General features: G+C 38.3%; 1 protein-coding gene across 5 annotated transcripts in view; it reads right to left on the reverse strand.

The window, feature by feature from the left end:
• The window catches only part of LOC139953575 (cytoskeleton-associated protein 5-like), a 48,612-nt gene that overhangs the window by 4,501 nt on the left and 30,595 nt on the right, over positions 1-13,516 (reverse strand). For 2 of the 5 annotated variants that reach the window (XM_071953035.1, XM_071953031.1), the window contains 14 exons: positions 13,123-13,271; positions 11,446-11,469; positions 9,341-9,550; positions 8,752-8,851; positions 7,906-8,082; positions 7,253-7,440; positions 6,731-6,806; positions 5,977-6,165; positions 4,830-4,991; positions 4,265-4,363; positions 3,829-4,021; positions 3,479-3,645; positions 2,709-2,750; positions 330-362 (listed from right to left, as the gene is read on the reverse strand). In XM_071953035.1, the coding sequence (XP_071809136.1) occupies positions 330-362; positions 2,709-2,750; positions 3,479-3,645; positions 3,829-4,021; positions 4,265-4,363; positions 4,830-4,991; positions 5,977-6,165; positions 6,731-6,806; positions 7,253-7,440; positions 7,906-8,082; positions 8,752-8,851; positions 9,341-9,550; positions 11,446-11,469; positions 13,123-13,271 (1,809 nt within the window). The remainder of the gene's footprint in view (positions 1-329; positions 363-2,708; positions 2,751-3,478; positions 3,646-3,828; positions 4,022-4,264; positions 4,364-4,829; positions 4,992-5,976; positions 6,166-6,730; positions 6,807-7,252; positions 7,441-7,905; positions 8,083-8,751; positions 8,852-9,340; positions 9,551-11,445; positions 11,470-13,122; positions 13,272-13,516) is intronic. The other 3 variants (XM_071953032.1, XM_071953033.1, XM_071953034.1) reach the window with 3 other exon arrangements.

Here is a 13,516-nt window from a genome sequence, read left to right on the forward strand (position 1 = left end):
TGCTGTAGTTTTTGAGAAATGAGTAAAACAATGTCATGAAAATAATTTTCGTCTCAGTGATCATGAGACGAAAATTATTTCAGCATGTACAAACGTATTTTCATGACATTGTGTTGCTACTCATGTCTAAAAAAACAACTAATATTTTAAGGTACGCTTCCTACTATCATTACCTTCAAACGGTTAAGTTTAATGTAAATCTGTGGACATTGTGTTTTGTGTTACAAAAATCCTTTAAAACGTGGAAAGATTGGTTTATTTTCAGTGAACTTTCTGCAGAATCAGGCGTAGTTGGCAGCTCTGAGCTTCATCAATGTTATTTTACTTACACGTTCTGGGTTATACAGATGCCTTCCAGAGCGCTGTTATTGGTTAGGAGCGTGCAAAAACAGAAATTGGGTAAAAAAAAATAAAAAAAGCTTTATGGTTAATTTCTGAGTTATTCTTGCCTTTTAAAGGCACTGGACACCTTTGTTAATTGTCAAAGACCAGTATTCTCACTTGGTGTATCCCAACATGCATAATACAACAAACCTGTGAAATTTTGAACTCAATTGGCTGACGAAGTTGCGAGAGAATAGTGGAAGAAAAACACCCCTGTGGCACAAGTTCAGATCCCTTGAATTCGAGACCTCAGCTGAGGTCACGAATTCAATTCAAATATTTTAGTGAGAAATTACTTTATATAGGATTTGAGACATTGCATGGTGAGGTATCAATGTATATTTGGTTTGCGGTAACACCATGTGTGTATATCTACTTGCCAGGTAGAGTTGTTCTTAGGGAACTGTCTTGCTTTAATCTACTGCCGTGGAGTAGATAATCGGAGGTTCGGGAGACTTCTCAGTTCTGAAAAAAACTGTCCTGTTTTTATAACTATTACCAGGGCGGATGGTATAGAAATTAGACTGGACTACTACTTTAGCTTATAGGATCGTAATAACTCTACTGCTGCGGAGTCAGTTCTGAATTGGTCTCAACGTTGCGACTAGCTTGCTCTAGTCATCGTCAGTAGACAAAAATTACATTTCTTTAGAGGGAGCCGTTTCTCACAATGTTTTATACTGTCAACACCTCTCCATTACTCGTTACCAAGAAAGTTTTTATGCAACTATTTTGAGTAATTACCAAAGGCATCCAGTGCCTTTAACTATTTTGGGGTTAATTTACAAAATGCTAGTTGATAAGCTGGTTAGTAAATTGTACGCGAATGTTACTCAGAAATAGAACTTGGAGAATGCAGTTAAGTTAAATTATCTGTGCGTATCTGATCTCAGACAATTCATGCGTGTGCTGCCATTTTAGCTGTGTGGCATTTTTCAGCTTTCTTATTCAGGCCTTTGCTGGCTGCTGCTTTTAAAGGGACACGTTGCCTTGGATCGGTCGAGTTGGTCTTTGAAAAGGGTTTGTAACCGTTTGTTATAAAATGCATATGGGTAGAAAGATGTTGTAAAAGTAAAATGACTAACACGGACGGCCATTTATGGGAGCCAAATTTTTGACTCCCATAAATGTTTGACCGTGTTAGTTCGCAAAGTAAAAGAAAAACCACGCAATTTCAAAGGAAAATTTGTGTGGATAATTGTGTTCTACTTTGAAACATCCCTCTCACCATATGCATTTTATAACAAACGGTTACAAACGCTTTTTATAGACCAACTCGTTCGATCCAAGGCAGCGTGTTCCTTTGAAAGAGAGTTGGCGCTACTGCAAATCTCACCTGAATTATATTAAAATTAGTTTGGGCAATAAATTGAAAAAGAAAATGAATGAATAGTAAAAGATGAAGTATGGAAACTAGCTAAGATGGCATGCTGCATCTTTAATACATGCAATGATATTAGCACCTGAAAAAAGGGGAATGTGGTTTCAGTTATTAGTTTTTCTACGACTTTTCCTGTTAGAAGTGTTTCCGTAGGTGCATGTGGTGAATTGTCAACAAGATTTGTCATGCAACTTTCAAAGTAACCAGTGGTTTATAGTGACAGACTTGAGTGCTTTTAAAAAAACTGAAAAATGCTTAGTGACAATATTTTGTGACTAAATCAAGATGCTGTCAAGATGCAAAAATGGTGGTTCAGGATTCCTGTCTGTCTGTCTTAAGATTGTCGACTCAGGACTATAAGGTCAATAGTGCAGTTTATACATTTTCAGGCTCTTGGTAAAATATTTTTTTAAGCTTAAAGGAACACCTTGCCTTGGATCGGATGAGTTGGTCAATAAAAAGCGTTTGTAACCGTTTTTTATGAAATGCATATGGTTGGAAAGATGTTTTAAAAGTAGAACACAATGATCAACACAAGTTTGCCTCGAAACTGCGTGGTTTTCCTTATACTGTGCGAACCAACACGGTCGGCCATCCATAAATGGTCGACAAGGTAAAAGGAAAACCAGGCAATTTCGAGGCATGTTTGTGTGAATCATTGTATTCTACTTTTACAACATCTTTCTACCCTTATGCATTTTATGGAAAACGGTTACAAACGCTTTTCAAAGACCAACTCGACCGATCCAAGGCAACGTGTTCCTTTAACTGTCTTTCTTTCTGTGTCTGTTTTGTATTTCTTTGCTATGTCTTTCTGTCTGTTGTGAGTCTGTCTGTCTTTCAACTGTTTGAGTGTCTGTCTTTTATTTGTCTTTGTTTATCTGTCTGTCATCCTTCACCTTGACTAATTTGTCATTAAGTAGAAACTTTTTAATGAGTTTACCTCGTTAGTTTGATGATGTGATGAAAGATGTTCAGAGTGAAGCTTTTGTATTAAAACAATAACAAATTGTTAATTAGTAATTTGATTCATTAAAAATACACATCTCCAGCTCACATGTTACAAGTTATTATCTAAAATATTACATAAGGAACAGCAAGGGAAAGTGACTGGGTAAGTTTGAATTAACTTGGGGTTGAACAAAGACAAATTTACTAGAGCGAACTTGATTAATCCTTATGCTGTTTAAAACCCACTCTTGTAAATATTTCTTTGTTCAACCCCAAAGTTAAACACAGATACAAACAAAATATGCTCTTAAATTCAATTACATCAAATGAAAAAGTCAAACATGTGGACAGTGAGTATAAACAATTAAGCTCTAATTTTATAGAGCTGCTTAGGGATAATATTTACTTTAAAGTTTCTGCTAAACGAAAACAGGATACCAGTGACAAATGGCAATTGTAACATGGTATTTTTGCTGGTAACCGAAACTCAGACTAGCGTGCCAAATTTTCATAAGTTTGTTATTTTATGCATATGTTGGGATACACCAAGTGAGAAGAATGGTCTTTGACAATGACCATTAGTGTCCAGTGTCTTTAATAGACATTTCAGGCTATTCAATCACAATTTTTCCAAGATTTTCCAAGGGCAGCAAAATCAGAAATCCGTAAGAAGAATATCATGCATGAAAAAAGTAGCCGCAATTGCCTTCCAAAGTTGTAGCAGCTTTGGCCGTGATAGACTGGTTACGGTTCTATACTTACCAAAGTGTCTTCTTGACTGCCGGAGATAGTGTCAGTCTTCTTATTTTCAGGAAGGTCGGGTCCGTTGTCCAGACCGCATCTCGCCCTCAGGACCTTGATGCGTTCCCGGAGAACGTTAGCGGAGGTGATGTCCTCGTCGGATTGCGGAACTGTCGAGTCCGAGGTCTCTGGATATATAATAAAGAATAATATAGTGATAATAATAAATAATTTGGGAGGCTAATCATCCTTACTCGCAGCTAAGAGCTGAATGGCGAAGAGCGCGGCTACTCTTTGGTTGACTTGCCCGGCAGCCGTTGAAAAAAAAAGTGAAGGGAAACCCCTGTCTATCAGATCTCGTTCTTTCTTACCCGTTTCCTCGTTGTTGTTCCTAGGTTTGGGAATCGACGGAGCAGTAACACCACCCTTCTCGTGTCTCTCCAGAGCGATGCTCCTCAGCCCCCTCTCGATGTAACTCTGGAATATCTGAGAAGTCTTATTGAGGAAGGGATCTATGTCGACATCGGGGTACTTCTGTTTGAAGTCATAGAGCTCTGCCAAACCCTGGAAAGAATGGATAAAAATGGGTACAAATGGGGTATAAACGGGTACCTGCTAGGGTAGAGGTTGGTATTGGGTTTGGAAAAGATTTAAATCGGGGTATAAATGGGTACCTGCTAGGATAGAGGTTGGTATTGTGGATGAAAAAGCTTGATCATTTGTCAAAGAATGACAACCCTCCTTCCAACCACACACTCGTGAGGTAAGAACGACATGAATAAGTAAATCAAATTATGATTGTTTTACCTCTCTGGTGTTTTCTTTGGAGCCGATCTTCTTGAAGATCTCTGCTAGGATGTCGTTTGTTCTTGGAGGTGCTTTACGTGCTGCTGTTTTGGCCCCATTCTACCGAGAAAAATAACAGTAGGTAAGTAAACAACATAAATAAGTAAATAACTAAGAAAAATAAATAAAAAAAATTAAAAGGTCAGTCAATCAACCAATCAGTCAATAAATCAATGATCAATCAATCAATAAATCACCAAATCAATAAACCAATCAACAGCAGAAAAAGCTATCAATCAGTATTCAATTATATCACTCCCATCACTCCGCAATAAATAATATAAGAAAAGATAAACCAACTGTTTAAACACAACCTGCAATAAAAGGAAATAGAAACAGAAAAACAAACAAAAATAAATACATAAAAAATGAAGAAAAAAAATATAAAAAAAACAATACAGAAAGGATTTTTCAAGTGAGTCTTACAAACACATTAAGTTAGACTGGTGCTAAAAAAAATAATGCTCTTTCTACAGTTATTTCCAACCAACAGTCAGGGAAACAAGACCACTAAAGGAGACTCTACCTGTAAATTGGCCCGATCATTGTCCATAGATCCATTCACAGAATCTGATGTGGAACCTGTACTACCCTGTGACGATATCCAGTTACTCCTTAGTACTCTCTTTAGGTACCCGTCCATTTCCGAGCTCTCCGGGTCGGTGATCAAATTCTGATAAGTCAGGATCTTCAAAAGAGGGATAAATAAAACAAGAAATTGTCAAAATCCAAATCATGGTTATGATTTGATTTTGTGATGGATTTGATACTGTACCCAAAATCACTAGGCACTAGGCTAGGCATAGTCAATCTTATTAGAGATCAAACCTTTGGGTGTTGAGTTACCTTACAGTCACTGGACACCTTTGGTAATTGTCAAAGACCAGTCTTCTCACTTGGTGTATCTCAACATATGCACAACATATGTTACTCGGGATGGGTAAAAAAACAAAAATTAATATTCTTTATCCCCGATGCAAATTTAACATCTCTTAAAACTGTGAAAATTTGAACTCAATTGGTCGTTGAAGTTGCGAGATTATATTGGAAGAAAAACACTCTTGTCACACAAAGTTGTGTGCTTTCAGATGCTTGATTTCAGAACCTCAAAATCTAATTCCGAGGTCTCAAAAACAAATTTAAATATTTTAGTGGAAAATTACTTCTTTCTCAAAAACTATGTTACTTCACAGGGAGCCGTTTCTCACAATGTTTTATACTTTCAACAACTCTCCATTGCTTGTTACCACATAAGTTGTTATGTAAACAACTATCTTGAGTAATTACCAATAGTGTCCAGTGCCTTTAAAGTCAGGCATGCAACTGCCCATTGAAAAAAAAAGAGGACAATTTTCAAAGGCACAACGCAAGTGCGGAGCAAGGCAGCCGAAATGCCACGGGACATGAGACCCACAATGGTACCCTAGAAAATGTTGAGGTTTATTATGCTCTAAGGTGCATTGTTAGCATGTACTAGGCTTATTTTAAATTATTGTAGTTTTACACTGTTGTTGCCAGGCATAAAATTATATTGGGCTTACTTTTTTTTTCCACATTAAAAAAAAAACAACAACAAAAACCGCGGAATTCCGGAAGAGTTGCATGCCTGTAAAGTGGAGTATTTTGATGGATTTGGTACTGTTCCCCCACACACCACCCACTCTTAATCTCACCTTGTCTCCGTGGATTTTGGCCAGTGAGTGGAGTATTGTTTTGACCGTCCTGAGAGGGGTGTCACTGGGTCGGTCGCTCCAGCTACTTGAGGGGAACGCTTTGAGGAAGTGATGAAGGTCTAGGAGGATTCTGTCTACCTTTAACTTGTCGATGATGTTTGGCATCATACGGACCATTCGCCACAAACACTAAATTCACAAAACATTTTGAAGACAAATTTGTAAATAGGATGTGAGGCATTGCATGATGAGGTATCAATATATATTTGGTTTGCGGTAACACCATGTGTGTATCTACTTGCCATGTAGAGTTTGTTCTTAGAGAACTGTCTTGCTTTATATTTGGTTTGCGGTAACACCATGTGTGTATCTACTTGCCAGGTTGAGTTTGTTCTTCGAGAAATGTCTTTCTTTATTCTATAGCAGGACAGTTCTTTTCAGAACTGAGAAAAGTCTCCCAAACATACAATTAATCTACTCCGCATTAGTAAAATAAAAGAAAGACAGTTCTTTTAGAACAAAACTCTACCTGGCAAGTAAATACACACATGCTGTTACCCCAAACCAAATTATAAATTTTTAAAAAAGTTGATATGATTACAAAACTGACAGTTCATAATGCATATATATATATATTGTAATAATTCAACAACAAATATTTGTAGTTTATTTGATTACAGAACACCCAACTGGATGCCCTCAGCATTTAAACTGGTTGACATAAAAAAAAAAATAAAAAAAAAACCATGATTACCTTCATCACAAGTTGGACAAATTTAGGAGCACTGCTCTCCCGCGCTGCACAGTCTTGTAATAGCTTAATAAGAGCACTGAGAAAACGGAAAAGTAAATCTTTGTTAAAACTTCTACATTCTTCAGAAATCTTTTGTAATTCATTTTAAATTCACTTCATTATCCCCCAAACAGGAAATTCATAATGGCTTTTAAAACAGTCAGTTGGAATACATAAGAATTACAAAACATAAAAAGGAACCATTTCAGTACATAAATACATTAACAAACTACAAAACTGTAAAATACAAAAGGAAAATAAAAGAAGGAAAAGGAAAAGGAAAAAACTGGTGTCTGATAGTGTTTTCTAAGTAAATTATGTTTGTGTGAATAGTCGTAGCGACACAATTGGTTCACCAAACAGGTGAAGAAGTCGTGGCGGCACGATTAATCGAGTAGTTGAAAAACGGTAGTGGCGAATCGACTAATCAATCAATAGTCGCGACTACGACGGTAGTCGCACCAGTCGCGCAGGTGTTCTTACCCCATAGTGCTACTATGATCGGCGTTCTCAACCACTTTAACCAGAAGAACATTGACAGATCTCATCACTTGAGGGCCTCCTTCGAGTACCATGAGACGATCGTCGAGTAACACCATGATGAGCCCATTCAGGAGATCACTCAAGACATCCTTGGAGGCTTCTACGGCGAGTGGCTTACTATGAAAGAGCTGAGGATGAAGATTTGAAGAATTAAGTCTTGAAAAACTCAAGTGTGGAATTACTCAAGGCAGTCTTTAAAGGCATACAACACTATTGGTAATTACTCAAAATAATCACTAACGAAAGCTTCCGAGTGCGAAGCTTGCTTACATACATTTATCTTTGGAATTGAATTTATTCTATTCCAACTTATTGTATCAAAACTGAGGCTGGACGAAATAACAGCCTGGCGCCATGATTGCGCAATGAATGTTAGCATTCATTACTGTTATTGAAACAGGGAACATGCCCAAGATGGTGACAGCGTGATAAAGGTCTATATGGGTTGGTCCATATGGTTGTATATTCTTATGAATTTGATGTTAGTTATAAATCATTTATTATTGAAAACAAAAAGTGGGTGTTTAAACAAAAAACGGATTTCCGGTACAACTGGAGAAATCACATCCCTGCATTACTCAAGACTCTCTTACCGACATGAGAAGCGCAACCATACACCGACACATCAAGACCACCTCCCTCGAGGTTGACGGATCACCCATGTGTTTACTGAAAGCCATCCTCATCTGCAAGGAGGTAGCGACGAGGAGCTGGTCCACGTGGTCTTTCAGAATCTTGTTGCGCTCGGGCTCCTTCAAGACTTCATCAAGCTGTGTAGAGACAACGTGTGTGTGTGTATTCTGTTATGTTTTGCTCTAGAGCGCTTAGGGACATGCGCTATATTTTCCGTATTTCCACGAGCACGCGTGTGATAACGTATTTATCTTCAAGCAAACTTGCCGCGTGACATAGAACACACAAGACGCATGGTAGTGATATTAGCCGTGCAATATAGGTTTTTATCACCACTCCATTCTGCCAATCTGATTGGAGGATTAACGCGTACTTGAAGATAAACTATGTAATATGTGCTCTACAAGAATGGTTAACTATTATTATACTATCTGATTGTTTAGACGGGTAGGCCTACCCAGGGCCGAGTTTCATAGAGCTGCTAAGCACGAAAATTTGCCAAGCATGAAATTTCTTCCTTGATAAAAATAAGATTACCAAGCAAATTTCCACATAGGTAGGGAGGAGCTAGACCGCGGATGTATTTGAAGGTGTGAAGATTGGCGGGAGCCAATCTCTCTCAAACAAACATTGATTTAATGTATATGAATTGCACAAATCAAGCAATTCAGTAGCTTGACGACATTACGTAAATTCTAGTCATTGTGAAATCAGCAGTTATTCATTCATTCTTTATTTCATTTAAGGTTTATTCTAAATATTAATATATATATTTTTCCGTCTACAAACTATTTTGTTTTTCTCACCTTTGCTAGGGACTTGATGCTGACAGCGAGGTCGTTGCTTGCGACTTGCGAAACCATAAAATTGAGTTGCATTATGTTCGGGATCGGAGATTTTTGAATCCTACAAAAAAAATTGTGAACAAAATATGAATATATCACACCTCTTTAGTACCTCTTTCAGTGAAGTGTGCATTTAGAGGCAGTGGCCACTATTGGTAGTTACTCAAAATAATTATTAGCATAAAATCTTTCTTGGTGACGAGTAATGGGAAGAGGTTGGTGGTATAAAACATTGTGAGAAACGGCACCCTCTGAAGTGCCATAGTTTTCGAGAAAGAAGTAATTTTCCACAATTTTGATTTCGAGACCTCAGATTTAGAACTTGAGGTCTCGAAATCAACCATCTAAACGCACCCAACTTCGTGTGACAAGGGTGTTGTTTCCTTTCATTATTATCTTGCAACTTCGATGACCGATTGAGCTCAAATTTTTACAGGTGCATTATTTTCTGCATATGTCGAGACCCACCACCTGTGAAGGCTAGTCTTTGACAATTACCAATAGTGTCCACTGCCTTTAAAATAAATATGTATGAGGTTTGTAACTCTACCTTCTCTTAGGCAGTACTACTGGCTCCGTCATTATCTCATCTACGTTGGTATCAGCAAGCTCAGGCATCTCATTTTCCGCCTCGCTGGATTCCAATCCAAGCTTCTCCAGGTCTAAGGAGAATGTCTTGGGCTGGTTGGAACTCCTACTAGAGGGTCCGTTCTTGACGGCAGCGGGGGCGGTGCCTGGCCGCTGCATCTTGCCAGGGTTCCTGGTGGACAGAGTATTTAAGATGAAGTTTATTTTAGAGACGAAAAGTTGTGAAGAAAACAGGTGAAATCGATCTACACAATTGGAGACTTTTGAGCGCTACATGTAGGTGGCAGCAGACTTACCAGGTAAATTTCTATAGACGCTTTCGCAAATACCATGAATACCCATTTGCTGTCCTTTTCCTACAATTATTATTTAATATCATTAGCTGTTTTAACTTTAATTTTGATTTTGTATGATACTTGTAATATTGTTTGTGAAATGGAAATAAATAATATTGAATTGAAAAATTGAAATTGAAAGACCAACTGTTGAATGGGGTGCATGCTGGTCTAGCTAGGGATCAAACTTGATCGATAGCTAGACCAGCATGCACCTCTTTATACTCCTAACGTGCGTGTACCGAGTAATTGCAATAAGGTCTATTGTTAACGTCATTCCGAGCATGCGCGCAATACCGAGAACAGTGGATTTACTTCATAAGTCTGCTGCCACCTAGAGTTCCCAAAAGTCTCCCGTTTGTGGGTGTTTCAAGAGGTGTGGGAGGAGGGGCTGGCTTGAGGGGTGACACTACATCATAAACATTTAATTATATTCAGACATGCAACTTGCAATTACCAGATAAGAAGGAAACTACAAGATCATATTTGTACATGTTTTTCAGTTTGCAATGGCCTGAAAATCAAACTGAAAAGCGGGAATTTACCGTTTTGCTTGAAAGCTGCATGACTGTATATTGACTAGACTAAATAAAGCCATGCAAAATTGGAGGCTACACTAGCATGCCACAGGACACAACAAACAAAACAAACAAATGAACTTATGAATGAAAGAACGAACGAACGATCGGACAAACGACCAAAGGAAGGAATGAACAAACAAACAAATACCGAAACATACAACTCAACCGTCTTGACATCACATCATTCAGGGCTCAAAATCTACACTAATGAAGTTATGGTTTTAGATGAAACTATCAGAAGTGGTAACAACCAAGGCGGCACAGAATCAGAAAGACAAATTTTGTTTGGTGAGAAAGACTTTTTTTTCTTCTTGAGATTTGAAGAATCTCAAAACACCCCTTCAAGAAAGGCACTGAAAGAGTTGACAGAATCTCAAAACACCCCTTCAAGAAAGGCACTGAAAGAGTTGACACGAAACTATATTACAGTCTGTTCCGAAAGCAGATACACCACAAAACAAAAATCACCTCAAGAGAAATCTATTTCTAATAAAGCTTGACATTTGGCACAAATACGTCACCAGAAGTGCGCAAATAAAACAAACTGCAAGGTGAAGCTTGAGATATTCTACCTCGGTAAGTGTAGGCTAAGGGCTTTGCAATCGCACAAAACTGGCGATCAGTTTGTGCCAAACCGAAAAAGGAGTAAAGAAAAAGACACACACAAGCTTGATAGCACGGCAACCTTTGTCTGCAGCTAATTCTACGACCAGGTACATAGAACATTAAAAGAGATATTTCAATAAGAATTAGGAAGTAGAAACATGCTTGGGTAAAAAACCACATTACAAAAAGTATGTTCCTAGAGCAAATACACCACAAGACAAAAACCACCGCAATAAGAAATATGTTTCTAAGTAAGCTTGAAATTTGAAAACAGAGAAAAAACAAAGTTGCATTTTCCTTTTTTATTTCTTAACTAGGGATGAGAGTTGATGACTGAAAATTCCCAAAAGTGCTTTGCGGCCATTTCTCTTTCCAAATGTTTTGTTGAATAAACAAACTCTGCATATTGTACAAAACAACAAAAAACTAATAACTTAGGAGCAACATGTTGCCCTGTGCTGCTAGCATTGATTAATAACATATAATTTTGACAAGCCTTGGTTTTTTTTTTTTTTTTTGCGCAAGGTCATAAAGTTTATCTTTACCTGTACTGATCTCTCCAACCGGGACTAATTGAAGCAAAAAACAGAGGGGAAAATGGAACAGGGTGTTAAGTAACTATAGACCCTATGCACAACGAACAGCGCACATAGAACCGCGTCTCCTGTCTGCCATTCAGGTGTCAAAGCGTGCACAACAAAAGGAATGGACTCCCCAAAAAAGGCAGAAATGGTAGATGCACTTTGTTGGGAGGTGCGTAAACACATGTACTTTTGTGCGTGTTTTTGACACCCAAAATGGCAAACAGCAGAGGCATGTGCAAGTGCGCTGCGCGTTTTGCAATTGGATTGTAGACATTTCTGAAGCAGCTCAAGTGACTGAGTTTAACTTTGGTATCTTCTCAAAATCTAGCTTATATGATCCGGTGATTGGCTTTGCATGTGTGCATTTATGTGAAGTCTGGACCAATCGGGGGTGAGTAAGCCATTCAGTTATAAGCTCTACGAGAGTTGTAAATAAAACACAAGGGGAAATGCACAGGGATGATATAATGAGTTTGTAGTAAGAATGCTAGATGGTAATGTTTCGGGGTGTCATGGCCGAGCGGATAAGAGCACCGAACTCAAGCTCTGGTGTTTCTGTTCAGCAGAGTGTGGGTTGGAATCTCGGTCGTGACACTTGTGTCCTTAAGCAAGACACTTAACCATTGCTTCTCTCCATCTAGGGGTAATGTAGTTTCCTGAGAGGGCAGAGATGGTTTATGTGAATGATAAGCTCGGAGCGTGGTAACTCGCAGCACCGGCTGTTTACTCCCTTAGGAGCTGAGATGGGTGAAGGAATGATTTGAGGCCCAGTGACCAGGGGTAATAATGTGGAAGCGCTTTGAAGCGCCCTTCGGGTGTATAAAGCACTTTACAAAAAACCGACTATAATTATTATTAAATACTACACAGCATCATCACTCACTACGATAAAGGTGTCAACTACTAACTAAGGGATTTAAAGCGACTAACAGATGCAAAGTGTACACCAGTAGAAAGAACTCTTGCATGAAAACGCAAGGTCAAACAGCACCCTCGAGGGAAGAACTATCATCGGCTGAGAGTTGTGCGAGGTGCGTATACACAACACAAGCGGGGTATGCGAGGAGGTCAATCAATTTGTTAACGTCTACCTTGAATGAATCTTTGCTCAAGGGTTTGTACTATAGTAAAACTAGGCACAGCAGCACAAAATCAGTTTGTTTAAGGGTGTTTAACTATCTACTATGGAAGTTATAATTATATAGAATTTGAGGCATTGCATGGTGAGGTATCAATATATATTTGGTTTGCGGTAACACCATGTGTGTGTCTACTTGCCAGGTAGAGTTTGTTCTTTAGAGAATTGTCTTGCTTTATATTCTATTACTGCTGAGTAGATTCATCGGATTGTTCGGAAATTGTTATAATAAAGCAGTTGTGTACCATCGATAAGGATGGAATGGAAAAGAAACGGGGAATAAACCTCAAGGGCCTAATTTCATGCTTGGCATAGACGAGCAGGATACTTGTCACAAATTGTACCCAGGTATAGTTTTTTTTTTCCTTCTCAAAAATGTTATTAGAGGAACTTAAAGAAAAACAGCTCTCTTCAACGATTAGTACTTTTTGTTATCTACAGTCCTCTATGGGCATACTTTGATTTATTGGCGTCTAAAATAAATTTAGAGTGTGACTTACGGCAAGACGCCCTTCTTGGGGTCAAGCTTGGAGTTCCTGTCGTCTTTCTGCTGAGAGGCGGCAGGGGCGGCCTTGGGAGGTGCTCCGGCGTTCTTCTTGGCAGAGCGTTTAATTCGCTCTTCAAGCATTCCCATGTCCTTGTCGTTCAACTATAAATAAATAAAATTAAAGTCCAAATTAAAGGCACTGGACACTACTAGTAATTATTCAAAATAATTGTTGGCATAAAAACTTACTTGGTAACAAGCAATGGAGAGCTTTTAATAGTATAAAACCTTTTTGAGAAACAGCTCCCTCTGAAGTAACAAAGTTTTCGAGAAATAAGTAATTTCTCACTAAAATATTTGATCTGAATTTGACAGGAGGTCTCAAATTCAAGCATCTAAAAGCACAC

The sequence above is a fragment of the Asterias amurensis genome, chromosome 22 (assembly GCF_032118995.1).
Source record: "Asterias amurensis chromosome 22, ASM3211899v1".
Taxonomy (NCBI): Eukaryota; Metazoa; Echinodermata; class Asteroidea; order Forcipulatida; family Asteriidae; genus Asterias; species Asterias amurensis.